Source organism: Epargyreus clarus, unplaced genomic scaffold, assembly GCF_041222505.1.
Source record: "Epargyreus clarus isolate Ecla_fem2 unplaced genomic scaffold, WU_Ecla_fem_2.2 ptg000021l, whole genome shotgun sequence".
Taxonomy (NCBI): domain Eukaryota; kingdom Metazoa; phylum Arthropoda; class Insecta; order Lepidoptera; family Hesperiidae; genus Epargyreus; species Epargyreus clarus.
The window spans coordinates 3,968,347-3,986,170 of NW_027332228.1; the positions used below are offsets into that span (position 1 = coordinate 3,968,347).

Consider the following 17,824-nt stretch of genomic DNA (forward strand, 5'->3'; position numbering starts at 1 on the left):
CGTGTTTGTTTCAAAGTATTTGTTTACTTTTTCTGGTGGTATCAAATCTCACTGCGTGATTATTTGTATCTGTCTGCGTTTAAATAAAATACAAGTATTAATTAAATTATATAAATACGCATGTTTTTTGTTTAGTTCTAAAGTTTTTATATGTATTATGGTTGTCTTTCGGAAAATATGGACGTAGATCCCGTGGTTGGATTTTAAATTTATTGCCCGTAATATGTCAACGTTTCATAGAGTATTAATAATAGATATGTTATAAATGTTATAATTTTTTTATTCGTTTCGTATTTTTGTTAAAGTGTATTGGATATTATCGTATTTTTTCAATTGGGATTTTGCAAAACACATGGTCTGTAGTTTCGAAATTTAAAAGTAATGTCATATGTAAAAAATAAATTAACATTTATCACAGTTTTTAATATTACTTCGATTTTTCTGGCAAATTGAAATTAATAAATCCAGTTTAAAATTGTCATTGTCAACGTATTTAAAAAAAAATCTCTTCGTTTTTCTGGGTGTATTTATGAAAAACTGTATCTATAAACCTTATCTCAGACTAAAATGGACCGTAAGCACTCATAAAGTGCCACAGATATATTCAAAGCAAGGTATTAATTTTATATAATCTGTTTTAATATCTTTTTTTGTTGTAAGTAATATATGCAATAGTTTAATCAAAATAAACTAAGCATTTATTGTAATTTTTATCACAAATTAATATGTTTTATTGGCGTGTAAACATTCCATAATGTGTTTATTGATTTATTAGGTGGTTTAAACTGTCAATAGCAATGTTTTTAATGATAGATGCATTTCTGATTTGTACATAGTATTATATACTTTTGTTATTATATGCCTACTATAACAATTTTGTTTTTTTATTTAGTGTTTTCTATTCCTGTCGATAAGAGCAGCGTGTCCTTTAAAGGGCATAGAAGGGCTTACGAGGACTTGCGTGATTGTATGTTAAAATAATATGTATGAAAAGTGAACCATTTATCAACTCATGAAAAGTATTTATCGTTATGTTAAAAAAGGGACACGAAACAAAAGACGTTAATACTTTTATTTTTACATTTTTAATGCATAGTAAGTTTACAATATTTTCAGTTTTTATAATAGGCACCAATCCAAAATTGTGTATTTATAGTACATGACTTCAACGAAAACAGTTTAGTATAACGCCATCTATCAAGAAATATTGGAACTAAGTTATCAAGTTATTTTTCAATCTGCGCACCCTGCCCTCTATCGACGAAAGCATGTAGTACATAGTTTTCAAATCCTGTTTGTCCTGATTTTCTCGAAAATCCGTCGCACTTAGCGCGTTCATCAGGGATGGGGGATTACTGAAAATATTCAGGGTCGATCGAACTTTTATTGTTTGGCAGCAGTCGTCTTGCCGTCCGCTTGGCTTCATAGTGCAAGCTTCGATAAGAAGTTTTGATATAGACGGAGCTTTGCACACACTTTCACCAGGTGGCGTTAGATGCTTTTTCACTGAAAATAATAAGGTGAGGTAGGTGAAAGTATGTTTCAAGTTCCAACAATGGTACGATTTTTTTAATATTTATTAAAAAAAAGGGGTTTTGTAACATAGTGACTATGTCACCCCCATAAAGCCCGTCACATATTACATCTACAATGTCATCCCTCCAAATATAATTTGATAAGAATTCTGGCTTCCTCAGACTCTGGGGAAGACAGAATGCTATTACATCCCTCTAAATATAATTTGATAAGCATTCTGGCTTCCTCAGACTCTGGGGAAGACAGAATGCTATTACACCCGCCAATGTTATACTCTCGGTGAAAAAATCCCAGCTCCTGCCTGAGTGCCTCGTTGCGAACACATTCCACCAGCACATGAATGAAGGATATCGTCTACTGTATTACACTCTGAACAATTAGGAGTCTCAGTCAAACCCATCAGCCATTTAAACTTGTTTTATGGAAACGAATTTAAATTTTTCATTTTGATGGTCTGGTTAGGGCCAAATATGATATTTATTTCAAACAAGAGAAATTGTTAATGCTTACAGTTTTCCTTGACTCTATCCAATTGTTTTGTCAGCATATTGGTGTAGTAGCGACAGGAAGTCATTAGATATGATTTGACGTATTCTTCTACAGTGTCTATAAAATACATATAAGATTTATATATTATGTTGAAAGTAATAGAACTTATGTACTATGATATATTCATACGGGTAGGAGTCTGCTATATAATCTATATATATATAAGAGATTTCCACGTATATAGTCACTCATCACGATATCTCTGGAACCATTTGAGCTAAAGACTTGAAATTTGGTAGGAATATTCTTTTCACCGAGTAGAGGTCAGCTAAGAACGGATTTTACGAAATTCCACCCCCAAGAGGGGTTGCGGGGGTGTTAATTAAAAAAAATCACATTTTAAAACTACAGCTCTTATAGGTATGAAACTTAGTCAGGATATTCTTTTTGGCATGTTTGAATTTACTAAAAACTAATATTATGATATTCCACCCCTAGAGGGGAGTGCGGGGGCGTTGAAAATTAAAAAAAAATTATCTTCCAATCTATCGCTTTTAAAACTCTGAAATCTGACCAAAAAATTTTTTTAGCATCTATGAGTTTACTAAGAACAAATTTTATGATGTTTCACGCCCAGAGGGCTGTGCGGGGGCGTTAAAAATAAAAAAAAAAAATGTTTTTTCCAATCTATAGCTTTTGGAACTCTGAAACTTGGCCAGAATATTTCTTTTGGCATGTTTGAATTTACTAAAAATGAATTTTATGATATTCAACCCTAAGAGGGTTGTGCGGGGGCGTTAAAAATATTAAAAATTTGTATCTTCCAATCTATTGCTTTAAGAACTTTAAAACCTGTCTAAAATATTTTTATTGTCATGTTTGAGTTTATTAAAAACTAATTTTATGATATTCAATTCCAAGAATTTTTTAATTTTTAAAATTTAAAAAAAAATGTGTACTACAATCTATAGCTTTTAGAACTTTGAAACTAGGCTGGAATAGAGTTCGGGAATAATGCCCTTAGAAAAAATGCACGGTGTAAAATAAAAATAAAAAAAAAGTAAAAATATTTAATTAACAGCTGGAATAGATCAAATTTTGAAACGATTTTTTGTTTCGTCCTGTTAAACAACCAAGAATAAATACTTCGAAATTTATACGTTTTTTTTTTTAATAAAAATGTAAATTTTAATTTTGACATTAAAATAATATGACTAATTAATTTTTTACAATATTTTTATTTTTCCATTCGGCTTTTAACTGTTGCTGCTTTGTACTTTAAATTAAACACCTTTTTCATTGTTTTTGGAAAATTATCCCTCAAGGTCGTTAAATGGGGGTTGGAATTATATTTCAAACTTCGTTAATTCGGAAGCAAGGACTATAAAATCTTGCATTTGGCTTTCCTGTGGGAAATAATAGAACTTTTTTAATATCATTTATGGAAATCTACCCTTAAGAGCGTAAAATAGGGGTTGAAAGTTTGTTGGGCAGAACGCAGAATTTGAAACAAAGTCTTTGAAAATTGGTATTCAGCTTTCTGAGTGAAAATAATAGAACACTTATTTTACCGTAAAATCAACCCTTAAGTTCGATTAATAGGGGATAGAACTTTATTTAAAATCCGTTAATTTGGAAACAAGGATTGTAAAAATAGCTTTCTGGTTCGAAATAATAGATCTTCTTTAACAACGTTTATGGAAAATCTACCCTTAAGAGGATAAAATAGGGGTAGAAACTTCGTTAAGAAGTTCGCAGGTTTTAGAGCAAAGTCTATGTAATTTAGTATTCTGCTTTCTGATTGAAAATAGTAGAACACCTACTTCACCGTTTTTGGAAGGATATAAATTTTTTAACACCATTTATGGAAAATCTACCCCTAAGTGGGTAATACAGGGGTTGAAAGTTTGTTTAGAAGTAAGCTTATTACGAAGCAAAGTCTATGAAAATTGGTATTTTGCTTTCAGGTTGTAAATAATAGGTCACTTATTTTTTCCATTTTTTGAAAATCTACCCGTAAGGTCGTTAAATAGGGGTTGAAACTTTATTTTATAACCCGTTAATTTGGAAATAATGAAAAATTATCATAAAACTCAATGAAACATCTGGGTCACTGTTTTTTTTAGATCAACCCTTAAGACGGCTATAAAAGGCTGTTTTTATTATGCCTTTCTGTTTACACATCTGTTTCAGCATTTTTAGCAACTCAACAATCAACCCCGTTAGGGTACTATAAGTAAAGAAAGTTTCTTTAAAAACCGCTATTGACGTTACTTCCTTTGGCGTGTCTGGAAAAAGAATAAAGTACAGAGAGGTTTAGTGTAGGGCGAAATTCCACGGGCCGTCGTAACATATATTTTTAACATGGAAATGTATTGCGCGTGCCGAAGTGCAGAATAGCGGTTTTTTAGGGTTCCGTACCTAAAGGATAAAAACGGAACCCTATTACTAAGACTTCGCTGTCTGTCCGTCTGTCCGTGTGTCACAGGGCTCTTTCTCTGGAACCGTAATAGATAGAAATTTGAAATTCTTACAGAGGAGGTATAACAGTGGCCGGAATAACAACAAATACTAAAAATAAAAAAGTTGAAAACAAAAAGGGGTCCCCATACAACAAACTGCTATTCGATATTTTTCCAACTGACTTTTGAACCGTTAGAGGTAGACAGTTCAAATTTTCACAATGTGTGTACTTTAATGGCTGCTGCAATATTAAATACTAGAAATTTAAAAAAAAAATGAAAATTTCGGTTGTACGGACCCCTCCAGATGCGAGTTTGACTTGCACTTGGCCAATTATTAGTAACGCGCAGACCCGCGGGCTACAAGGTAAAGTCGCGGGTCACACACCACCCGTGGGTGTCGGTTTGCCGACCGCTGGTGTTGAATATTAGTTTTCAGAAATTTGCTGATAAAGTATTTATTGTTGCATGTACATAGGAATGTTTTTGAAATTCTACTAACGAGGTAAAAGAAGTGTTATATGTATGTATACGGGAATCTTTTAGGTTCGAAGTTAGAAACGTGAAATTCAGATAACGTCGATTCAGACAAATACACGACAACGTGGACGGGTGCAAATTTCATTTATGATAATGTGTAATGTTATGATTTTTTTACGCGGGCGAAGCCGCGGGTTCTGCTAGTTATTAATATAACTAGTTCTGCCTTACGATAGGATGTAAAGGCAATAACAAAGAAGATACCGATATGAGGCATACCTACATATATATGTGGTCCTCTTTGGTGTTCAGAGAGTGTAACATATCTGTAATCGACCTTAAGTAGCATCAATTTGCCATTTGGGGTTGCGTGCTACGCGGCCAGTAGTGACATCTTACTAGATGTACTTATTTTCGTGTACTATTTTATATACAAGTATGTACCTATGTTTTCGGCTATGGGTTCATGAAGCGTCTCAAAACAACAGTGGGGACACATCTGCATGACTTCGAACACAGCTTGAGTAGATCGACTGCAAGAATCTACAAATGAATACTGTTTTAGTCAAATTGTAATAATATTTTTTTAAATTATAGATGCCCCATAAAAAGCCCTAAACATCACTGACAAAAAAACCTCACCACTTAAAAAGTAAATTTATAGTAAATTTCAGTATCTAATGCGGTGGGTTTTAATGCCAGGCATTTGCTTTATGTTTGCTTCCATGTTTTGTATGTACTTAAATAATATTTAACTCGCATAACGGTGAAAGAAAATGAGACAATCTACGTAATAATTTGAGAAGATATCGTTTCCCAGCTATCAGGTCGGAGAGCATTTTATGAGTTCAACAGTGTTAAGCAGAGTATTATAAAAGCTTGTCGGATAAAAACTGATAATATAGACAGAACTGATAATAATTACTTACCTTTCTTATCTTGATTCAAATTACAACAACAGTGCAAACATGTGTTTTGTTGGTTTTGGGTTACAGATTTTTCGGTCCCTAGAAATGTAAAAAAATAGTACTTTAGCTTCTCATTTACGCCTAATAAATTGATTATAATTTTTGTCATGAGAAATGCAATAACAGATTTTAAAACATGTAATTGATACCTTTTTCAGTAATAGACCCACGAACTGGTGAATGGATTGGTGTTTGCGATTTTGATTTATCCTTGATTAGTGATTTAGTTGTTTCGTATAGTGCCTTATATGCTAAAATATTTAATTAAAACAATTTAATATTATCACGCAATAGGCTAAAAAACACGCGGTGAAAAACATTTGCCCTACTTACGAGTATTTCATATCTTTATCTACTGTTGGTATTTCTCAGGGAACATTAATAATAATAGGATACAATCCCTATATGGGATATAGTATAGAGACACATTTTAATCCTAACTCAATGCAATTTCGTTGCGGAGAACAATTCTTAGGAAGGCAAATTAAAAAAAAAAACTTGTAGCAGCTAATTCCTCTACAATTTAAAGAAAATGAAAAAGAAAAGCTATACCAAACCACATATTTCAAATCCGTATGCAATCATTTGTACCGCGATTCTCATTGGCCCTACTACTACTTCTACTATAGTGGTGCGAGAACCTTGAGGTGTGAGAACTCCTCCACTGAGGTCGCTACTGCGCCGCTGACACTGTTGCATGGCGTCTCCCGTGACCATCTGTGATGTGAGGACCCCGGTCGAATATGTAACTTCTTTTAATGAAGCTTTTTCTAAAACGATCGTGTAAGAATGAATATCAATATTTATAATTTTTTTAACGCTTTCATTTATTATTTGAACTTTTTAGACAATGAATTTTTAAAAATATCTTTACTCAGTAGTAAGCTATACAAGAAATTTTGTAAAAGTTTCTTAAGCTACCGGATTGATGTTTGCGCTGTCTGTTATTATTGTAATTTTACATAATATAAATATGGTTGTGTTATCTACGGTCTAAGTTAAACTGTACAGACGATATTTTAAAAGTAGTTAAAAATCTTAAATTTATTAGGACCTATTATTTTACACCCAATTCAACGACCGATAATTGCTTAAATTATTATATATACAGATAATGATATTAAAAATCTGTGGTACCTACTAATAATGTGCGTGTGCTAATAACGTTGTAAAATAGAGGGTACCTTCCGAAGTGTGCACTTCTGCGATGAGGGCGTTACTGTCTCGCTCCGAGTGGTGCGAGACATTTTCCGCGAGTGATAACGCTTCCTGCCTTTGATTGCTTTGTTCTTCCTTCACTGAATCCATTTCTAATAAGTGAAAATATAATTCACAATTTCAACCGAACACATGGTGAGTAACATATTAATTTGATGGCAAGTAAAATTTATTAAGAAAATGTGACAATATATATAGTTTTTTGTTTATAAAATAGGAGTAGCAGACGAGCATGCAGTCCACCTGATGGTAAGTGGCTACTGCCGCCCATGGACATCTGTAATAAATCCCAGATAAGATTAGATATTCCTACCTGAGGCCGGCCACAGATGCGCCGCTACCGCGGACTAAGCTGGAACGCCACGGAAAAGTATGTCTCCCTTACCACACCTTTCAAAACGGAACACAGCAGCGCCTAACGCTGCTGTTATTAGGCAGAAATAGGTGTGTTGATGGTGCCGCTGGAGTCGAACCACAAAGGGTTCTACCACCTTCATAGTAATGGCATAGGCAAGTTTTGCTTATATTTTAGTCTAGCTAGCTTTGTAGTTTTATTTGAATGAACTTCATAAAGTAATAATCTGTTATGTTATTAACACACTACCTATTAATGACAATATCATAGGCCACGTGGAAAGAAAGTAGAATTTCTCTGTGAAAAGAATTAACTTACCTCGGGGCAAAATTTGCCCGACAAGTTGTTGTGAAACGACCCGCGCATGTGATGACGTCACACACGCAGCCAAGCACGCAGAACGACGACTGACTTCTTGTTTTACTGAATTCATTTCTAAAATACATTTAATAATAAATAGTAATAACATACATTTTAATTGAATTCGCAGTCTGCTGAAAACACAGTATCGTGACTGAGATCGTGAGAACCTACGCCAAAAATTATGTAAGTACCTACTATTTTTAACACGCTTTTATTAGCTTGGGTTGTACGTTTGTATGTATGTATGTACGTAACAGTAACGGAATCTTTGAGCCCGATTTCTATCCACTTTGAACGTTCAGTTCAATTCAAAATTTTGAAGAATTATCAAAAACCGATGACAATACACGATTTTAATAATTGTGTACCATTGTCCTTATCAACATCCTCAGGATTAACGATTTTCGAGGCGAGATTTTTCAAGCACCTTCAGCAAAGTTCATCGCAAGTTTAGATTTCAAATAATTATTGCTTTTTAGTTTCATTAGGCGTAATTGTTATAGTGTGATTTTTAGTTTAGAATCATATACACACAAACACAATCATATACACACAAGCGTGTTTTTTAGTTTTTTGAACTATAATTTTATTGTTTCTTAAAACTGAAGTTCAATGGTCAATTGTTAGTTTTTAGTGTTACCTCATCAATTAATTGTTTGATCTTCTTCACTGAATACATTTTCAATCTTATGTCGACGTCGATCCGGGGCATCCATTGATTCGTGGCACCCTTGGACGTGATTTTATGTGCGGCTATTTTATTATTTTTTATATAAGTCCACAAACGTAGGTATATCTAGGACTCGTTATAATTTGATTTATTTCATCTATGATTTTAAGAAAACTGAAAAGACAATCTCACCAAAATCACGACCAGACGGCTGTCTTTGTATGGCAGCATCTTCTTGATGCTTGTGCACTATGCAACGTGGTTGATCGTATACAAATAAACATTCTGTAAGATAATATAATATGATGTTTACACGTAAAGCGATATAATTAGAAAAAATAATAATTATATTATTTATCTATTTATAATTTTACTACCTGACGTTGTGTTGCCATGTATATAAAAAAAAATTAAGGGTGAACAACCCTTATCACTTAGGGGTATGAAAAATAGATAGCCGATTCTCAGACCTACTGAATATGTATATAAAATTTGGTGAATATCGGTAAAGCCGTTTCGGAGGAGTACGGTAACTACCCTTGTGACACGAGAATTTTATATATAAGATATAGATATTCAAATGAATATCTTATGTATTTATACTTATGTATTTCTATAATGAATGAATGTACGAAATCATTGGAAGATATCACATACACATTTGTGAGAACAAAAGGTGCTTTCATATTGATAACTTTACTCATCTCAACGTTCTTTTCTAAAAAATGTCTCAACTTTCTATTTCTCAACATATTTTAATCTAAACTAATATTATAAAGAGGTAAAGTTTGTAACTTTGATTTTTTGTTTTTTTGTAAGGGCTAATCTTCGGAAATACTGAATCTATCATGAAAATTCTTTCACAATCAGAAAGCTATAGGTACTATACAGGAGTGCTATAGGCTATATTTTATTATGATTGAACCAAAGGCGGGGTACTGCTAGTATAATACAAATCAACCTTGGCAAGCTTCACTACTTCCAAAATTAATATTTCTTGATAAACAACATGGTTTCGGATCGGCGAGGATATATCGGGATGTCAGTACGCTGGCAGATTTCTGTTCTGTCTTCGGCAAATATGTGGAGTCAAGACCTGGAATTAAATACATTATCGTGACAACTGTTTAATAATTTAGGGTATAAAAAGATCACTTCTGAAAGCCAAAAATAATAATTAATATTATTTAAACAATTAATGATATTCATTATCTATATGAGATCATTAGTTTTTGTCTATTAAATTGCTTTTTCACATGCACATACACGTTACACACTATTTACATTACACACTAATACACATTTATACAAATCAAATACAAAATTAATTTTTAGTGATCATAAGGATTAATCGTTTATATAAAATTGCTTCTATATTTAATATAGATTTGTAATATAAATAAGATTATTTTGTACATAATGGTTTTTAGGTGTTCTTTATCATTACCAATATGGCGCGAAGAAATGTACTTTTAGTAAAAGCTTTATTGAACAAAAGTTTTTCTATTTTCCCACAATGTTTTTCTTAGAAAAGCACATTAACAAGTATGAAATTTTGATTTAAAAATTAATGAATAAAAGAAATGAATTTATTCTATAAATACCTACCTAACCTCGTGACTTTGGATTCAAAAGTAATCTTTTTGCCCCTAAGCATAGATTAGTAAAGATACTTCGCCGCCCTAAAATTGAATGAAGCCACAAATGGCTTATTATAGTAAGTTCTTTTTTTGAATTCTTGACAAATAAAAACATTTTTTGAGACAATTTACAAATAAATCACTAATACTGCGTAATTTACAATTACAATGTACAATTTACATAATAAATAAACAATTATTTCAAAAATTTTAGGGACATTTTAGCACGGAGACGTGGCAAAACTTTTTTACGCAACTATGTCAATTGTCAAAACTGGGTACATTTTCTTGTCAGGAGTGAGTAATCTTTACTAATCTATGCCCCTAAGTAACAATCTTATCATATAAAAGCATTGAAAAATGCCTACCTATTTTGATTTTCTAGACAGTGATTCAATGTTAATGGTTATAACGCAATTGCTCTCATAATTTCGGTCCAGTTTTAATATGATACCGAATTTGGAACCATTCTTTGTGTTATTGCTTCTCACTGGAGTAGAAATTCACTTGTATTACTAATAATTCAAGGTATTAAAAACAAGAAACCAATATGAATTAAGTCATACAAAACAAAGTTTGACAATCCTTACTACACTTTATTAATGCTTAATTTATTCAATGTTCGGCCGGCAAAAGTTTGAAACTTGACACTAAAATTGCCGTTCTTAGGTAGGCGAAATTGTGATCATTAATATCGGGCATAAAATCGTGGCACGTTGCGATATCGCGTCGCGAGCCGAAGTCGTGACGTGGTAATCTTCGACGCTTATCACGACACGACAGGACATCATATCGTGACACAACGTATCGCACAAGGTTTTCAATGCGATGACGTTCTTCGACGAAAGAGATATGTACCGATGTAGACATGGTCTCCTTGGGCTATTATTAAGAAGGCAAAAATGCACAATTACATAAGTTTCTATTGGGATTGTACCACTAGTTTTCACGACACGACGTGGTGGCATTCATGGTACCAAGATATAATGTCGTATCGTATGTATGTTTAAGACCTTACACTACGTAATTGATACAAAAGTAGCGAAAATCTTTATTTGTATGACTTAAATCACGAATGATCTCAATAGGAAAATGAGAAAATAATTTCACCTGAATCACGCACAGTCGGAGACGCCTGAATAACTGTCTCTTTCATTTCTTTTGGTACAATTTTATCTGAAAACGAGAACTCTGATCCGGCATTTGATTAAACTTTTCATATGTATGTCATTCATGTTTGAATTGAATATTGATTTATATCGTGAGCACATTGTATAAGAAGAAACTGGATACATCATACAGTATGAGTAAGTGACCGAAGTTAAAAGTTATTAAAGTTCTGTCAGTTAGTCTTAGTTAACAAAATAGTTACAATTACGAGTACATTAACAAGGAAATAGTAATAGTAACTCATCAGTATAACATCACAATTCAGGCAATAAGTTAAAATGTTGTGTTTTGAAGATGAGGTGCTGTTTTTTAATAGACAACAAAGGTATTTTTTTTAACGAAATAACCAATTTATACACAAAAAGAAATAGGTTATATATAGATCATAATATCTATTAAGTGTTGCTCTTAGAATGCAGTGGAGAAAAAAAACAACTTGTATCCAAAATTATATATGCTAAGATTTGCTCCCCAAAGCTTTCCGTAGAGAAATTTTCACCTACCTGATGTTATTTCATCCACCATTTTACAATCCTGCGATGAGTCTGTAGGCTCAGTTAAGTGTTCCTTAGCTGGCAGAACATCTAAAACACTTTCATTCGATACGGCCGGCAGGGGTGTTACTGAAATATGGTATTTTCGTAATGGACTTGGGAGTGAATGAACTAAGGATGGGTTGCATCATGTTACTTTAACCCTATACTTGGCAGAGAATTTTATCCTAAAAAAATTATACTTTTGCTACTTCCCTGCGTTAATTGGGTTATAAGGATATTAGGAAAAATAAAATAAAAAATCTCTGAATTTCAGTTTTCAGAATATAGTATGTGTCTTTAAGTGTACACTGCCAGGTTCACGAGAAAAAAAATATGTGTCTTTAAATGCACACCGCCAAGTACTCACTAAACTAAGAAATAATTAAAAAATATAAAAAATATCATACATTTTGAAAATACTAAAGATAAAAGTCTCGGAAGTTATGACATGTCAACAAGTTTTGAGATATTTTAGTTGAGTTGAGAGATTAGAAGACCTCCTCCCAAAAAAACACAGTTCCTACATAAAGCGACTCGAAACTTTTTGAGTGGCAATAATTTTTGTTTACCGCTGTTCCCATGACGAAACAGCAACCAGGAATTACAAACGAAGATGTCCAGGATCTGTGTGGACAATACTAACAATGGCCTATCACATTTGTACGCTATAAAGCGACTTGTCTGTTTAGACCTGCATCCATGTTTCCGTTAGAATGTTGTATTAAATTTGAGCATATGATTGGACTTTATTCCACTTGTTTGAAGGATGTGGTAAGAAGATATACTTTTCTGAGGCATTCCAGCTTAGTCTTCAGGGCTAGTGGCGCATCTATAGCCGACCTCAAGTGGGAATTTGGTCTTATCTGGGATTGATATTGCAGATGTTCTGGAATCACCATTATTGGAGATGTTTACATTTTTGACAGAAGACGCTATTGATTGGACAGGACTTGAGTTCAGGGACGTCTTTATGAGACCTAGACATCTGGAATTCATCTTTCTAGGGATTTGCTGAATTCTACATCCGATTTAATTACGCAATTTCGACACCAAAGCTAGAACTTTTCGGCCTCCAGTCATCTGAAAAAAATATTGCAAGCTAAGGACTGGGAATTTAGTGGAAACGGGGAAATATTAATTTCAGTCATGAATTATAAAAAAGAAAACTCTGTCTGAACTTTGTTCACCCAACCCCCTACCTTGTGTGCAGAACCTTAGTATATAGTAGCAAAGTTGGCAGTGTGCATTTAAAGACACAATATTGACAAACAGTAATATTGTATGTCGTTGGCCGTGTGCATTTTAATGCACACATAACAAAAGTCATGAATTACTATATATTCAAAACATTATATCTCAAAAAAATATCACCAAAACATTGCATAAAGCTTGCAGAAAGTAAGATTATATAAATTTCGTACATGTAACTTAATTTCATTCACATAAAATAAGATTCTTAGAGAGCGTTGCGCAGGCGCTGAATGACGGCTCGCTATTTTGTTTACCATTTACAATGTGTGAACGAGACAGATATTGATTTCATTTTCTGACATAAAGAAACGTTTGCTAATTTGCTTTCAGTTATTATTAGTAAGATCCGATGTCGCATTATCCGAAAAAAAAAATCTGATTCTAATGTGCATTTAAGTGCACAATGTCAAGTATAGGGTTAACCCTTAATCGGCCATGGCTTCAAACAAGTTGATTTTAATACACCAGTACGAGGTTATATTGAGATTAAAGACTTGAATACTAAAAAAAAAAATAGTAGGTAGCAAGTAGTTTTTTTTTTGTAGTGGGAAATTATTTCCCTATAGCCATGAACATAATAATTTACCACTTGACTAACTTTTGTCAGCGTCCTTACACGTCGATTTTTATACAGGGGAAAAAATTGACAATGCAACATTAAATGAATTATTTATTATAATAATAAACAAATATAATTAATCAACTCTTTTGTATTTTTTACTTATGATTCTAAAAATAATCAAAACATTTCGTAATCCTTAAGGGTTATAGGGAAACAATTTCCCACTTGAAGATTTCATACACGGCTATAGGTTAATAATTTCCCACTATTTTCGAATGAGAAAAAATATACCAACGTAACTTATTTCGTACGTTATCTTTATAGTAATAGATAAAATACATGTCCTACTTTACGAAATAAAGACAATTGCATACTTAGAGGAATTTTTCAGGGCGTAGTTTCAAAACCTATTTCAAATTTTGGGAGAAAATGACCGTTAAAATGAACTTTTCACTTTGAATGACCATTGACGTTGACAGCTGACGTTTAGAAAGAAGTGTTGGTAGAAAAAAATTTAGAAAACTATCGATCTTAATATACGTTCGATTTATTTTATTATATCTGTAGAAATAAAAATAAGTTTGTGGGCAACTTTGAGGTGGGAAAAATAATAGTCCTATGGCTTATTAAGGGTTAACATTTACAGAAGCCTAACCAACCGTCAAATCCATGACTAAAAAAATAATTAGTTGCATCATTTGAGTTGAGGTTGAAATTACGGCATAACTAATACTTAACTTTAACCGCTCGAATTCGATCGGTTAAAGTTACTGTATTTGTCAACTTCCCTATCAGTCAATGTCCACTAAAAATTGCGGTGACAGCGAGACAAATGACGTTAATGACAATCAATTGATGCAACCCAGAATTTTTACATTCCATCGCTACTGTCAAAGTTACTGTTATATTTAACGTTAACGCAAACTTTAACCGGGCTTTCGATGCAACCCATCCTTAGTGTGTACACTGTATAGCGATATCAGTATGAGACGATAGGGTAAATAAATTAAGCTTTAGTTTGTTGTGGATAAGAAGATTAGATTTCAAGCTTTCTAAAGATCCTTTAAATGAGTTTTAGGGTTAGGTATGTACCTAAAGAGTATAACGGGATCTATTACTAAGCGTCCGTTGACTGTCCGTGTGTCACAGGGCTCTATTTTTTCACCCGTATTGAATACATGATTTTTTTTCGTAAACGAAGATCGTAAAAAACAACTAAAGTACAATGACGTGTGATGACGACGAATGATGAGTTATTACACGAATTAAATTTGGCATTTTTTGATACATCGACAGAATTTACAGAGCGAATTAATTGAAATTATTTATTCTATATTTTTATCCATATAGCCCATTTGACAATTCACCACTTGTATAATTACCGCAATTGACAGCAGGATGATTACTTGACTGTTTCTCATGTGCAAGTCTTTTAGTCTCTTCACATCGGATCTTGGAGTTCTCCAAAACAAGTGAAGCACGTTCCAAAGATTCGGATACTGTGGAACGACTTATATCGACTATCGATTGGAAATCTGTAATATCAAAAACAATGCATACATACAGAAAGGAAATCTAAAGAAATCTTAATTTACTGTTGTGTAAAATACATAATTAAAAAACCGGCGGATACTTAAACCATAAACAAATGTGGTCTGAAGTAGTTTCAACTTCACATGATTATAATAAGAGTAAGATTATAATTGTACAAGACTTTTATATGAAATAGATATTTATCATTTTCTTTCGCAGTTTCTCCTCTTTAAACACCTCGTGAAGTTGGATTATAAATCTGTAACGCCGTTGTTGTCAACCAATTACTGTATCACTACCCGGACAAGTCTCTCCTCTGAGAATGAGAACGATTAGATTAGACCCGCGTTTCCCAACCTGTGGTCCGCGGACCCCTGGGATTCCGCGAGTATATGTAAGGGGGTCCGCGGTGTCATCTCCGGACCATACATAAATTGCTCATTAAATGCAAAACAGTCGCTAAACGAAAAATCAGCAAACCAGTTTTATTACAAAAACGTGATGTAAGTACATGGTATTTCAAAAAATTAAAAAAAGATGCATCCAATGATGTATAACACTATTATTAATCTAAAAAAAAACAAAAACAAAATACATGAATCGGTCTTTCAAATTATGTTTTGGCGGGGATTTTCTTTTTGCTCTTCATTTTATTAAGGGGGTCCGTGAAAAATGTGCTTGATTTCCTGAGAGTCCGTGGACTGAAAAAGTTGGGAAACGCTGGATTAGACCATAATCCCCCGAGCTGGGAAAATGCGTATTGGTAGACATACCTTTGAGAATTTTATAGTTTGAAAAACAATTCTGAAGCTGCGAGATCCGTTTATGCGTTCATCAATGCATCTCTCAAAAAATAAAAAATATTTTTTAAAAGATTTATCAGCCGTGCAGGTTTTAAGATGTTTGCTCCGTTATCATGCAATGTTATCTGTACCCTTACCATGAGTTTTCAAAACATTCCACAATTTTACGTTACGTTACTCAATCAAATATTCTGTTCCGTTTACTTCATTACACTGAGTAAACGTAACAATAAGTAAGTGCTCAAGTCTCTCTGTCTGCCTCACATGTTCGCAAAAAAAAGAGACAAAACATAAAGCACCATTTTGTCACTTTAGACATTTAATGTTCCGTTACTGACACTATAGTTCTGATACAATCCGTTAGGGACGCTGATTAGAAATTGTAAGGCAAATACGTAAACAAATACGAAAACAGCCATATTTGTCAAAACGGAAAAAACTCATAGTAAGGGTACATATTGTATTCACATACCTTTTTCAACAATATTGGGGTATCCTTTCATCCATTTCGCAGCGTTGAGATTGCTTGATATAACCGTGTTGGGCTCATAATTGTTCGATGCCGTACATGACTGGGATTTAGTGGTTACAATCTGAGTTCTTAAATTTGTTTGGCCATCTGCAGGTAAAACTGGATATATGGGCATATTTGATGATAAATGTGCAGTCATTTATTTTATACCTAAGTATATTAACTACTCTAATATTACACAAAGTAACTATAAGTGACTTTCATTTAAAAAAATACATACAACTGTACCTATAATAAAATGATTATTACCTTTTATTTTCGAGGGGGAAACCTTCATAAGGTACCCGATGCCGTGGGAGCGACACGGGGTTATGTGGGACTTTTACCGCACTAAAACCCCCCGGTGGCCGTCCTCGGCGCTGCGTAGAGGACTCCGGGATCTCCAAAAGAACGCGACCGGAGTCCTCAGCGCATTGCCCCATTGGGCTCCGCCCAGGTGAAATTGTATCACCCCACCGTCTGATGTATATGACGGAATGCGACCACACATACCGCCGTCCTTCCCGGGGTCACTAGCCGGGCGGTTCGAGCTCCCACTCTTGCCGCCCGCAACCCCGGAAGTCCCTTTTAGTCACATCGTACGACAGGCAGGGGATACCGTAGCCCTATTTTGACCCCGGAACCACAGGGACAAAAAATGTTTACTACCTAGGGAACATTTATAACTACAGGCATGAAGCGTATCAGACGCGTGTCGTGTCAGACAAAAGTATTCCCTGGTGCAACGTGTTTTGACGTATTTATATCTATGGTAACACAACCATGCCGACCCAGGCCGAGCCTGTCAAAACATTACATAGAAAACATATAATTGTGCCTTCCATGACCCGTGCCTGACACCTTCAACGTATAAGATATAAAAGGAGGATTGAGCATATTTAATGTCATTAACTTACCATACGCATTAATAGGTTTAGAGTTGGAGGCAGAGGGCGGCAATTTTTCATACGAATTGTTCATCTCTTTCAATTGTGTGGGAGGTTCAATGGGGGATCCGACTTGAGTGCAGCCACATAAAAGCATTGGAGCTTTGGTAAAAAATATTAATATTAGTGTTGCAGATACTATGTAACATTACTATTTATAATGTAATTTGCATATTGTACTGTATTAATTAAAGGAAATAAATATTTTTGGAGACTTGAGAGGTGCGCGACGCGCGTATCATAAGCTTCAAGTGGGACTTTTTTACACTCGTATTACGGACCTCTTCCCTGTCACGCGGGTCCACGCCTGCATGCGTGGCACGCTTGAGT

The 17,824-nt window shown here is 33.9% G+C and overlaps 1 protein-coding gene across 5 annotated transcripts in view; it reads right to left on the reverse strand.

Moving 5' to 3' along the window:
• Positions 1 to 1,072: 1,072 nt before the first annotated feature.
• The window catches only part of LOC140750984 (uncharacterized), a 50,446-nt gene continuing 33,694 nt past the window's right edge, over positions 1,073 to 17,824 (reverse strand). For 3 of the 5 annotated variants that reach the window (XM_073084762.1, XM_073084764.1, XM_073084759.1), the window contains 15 exons: positions 17,465 to 17,596; positions 16,509 to 16,667; positions 15,083 to 15,235; positions 11,855 to 11,974; positions 11,292 to 11,357; positions 9,503 to 9,637; positions 8,734 to 8,826; positions 7,827 to 7,943; positions 7,120 to 7,245; positions 6,577 to 6,705; positions 6,085 to 6,186; positions 5,897 to 5,974; positions 5,412 to 5,510; positions 2,047 to 2,142; positions 1,073 to 1,506 (listed from right to left, as the gene is read on the reverse strand). In XM_073084762.1, coding sequence (XP_072940863.1) covers positions 1,214 to 1,506; positions 2,047 to 2,142; positions 5,412 to 5,510; positions 5,897 to 5,974; positions 6,085 to 6,186; positions 6,577 to 6,705; positions 7,120 to 7,245; positions 7,827 to 7,943; positions 8,734 to 8,826; positions 9,503 to 9,637; positions 11,292 to 11,357; positions 11,855 to 11,974; positions 15,083 to 15,235; positions 16,509 to 16,667; positions 17,465 to 17,596 — 1,898 coding nt within the window. In that variant the 3' untranslated portion in view covers positions 1,073 to 1,213. The remainder of the gene's footprint in view (positions 1,507 to 2,046; positions 2,143 to 5,411; positions 5,511 to 5,896; positions 5,975 to 6,084; positions 6,187 to 6,576; positions 6,706 to 7,119; positions 7,246 to 7,826; positions 7,944 to 8,733; positions 8,827 to 9,502; positions 9,638 to 11,291; positions 11,358 to 11,854; positions 11,975 to 15,082; positions 15,236 to 16,508; positions 16,668 to 17,464; positions 17,597 to 17,824) is intronic. The other 2 variants (XM_073084760.1, XM_073084763.1) reach the window with 2 other exon arrangements.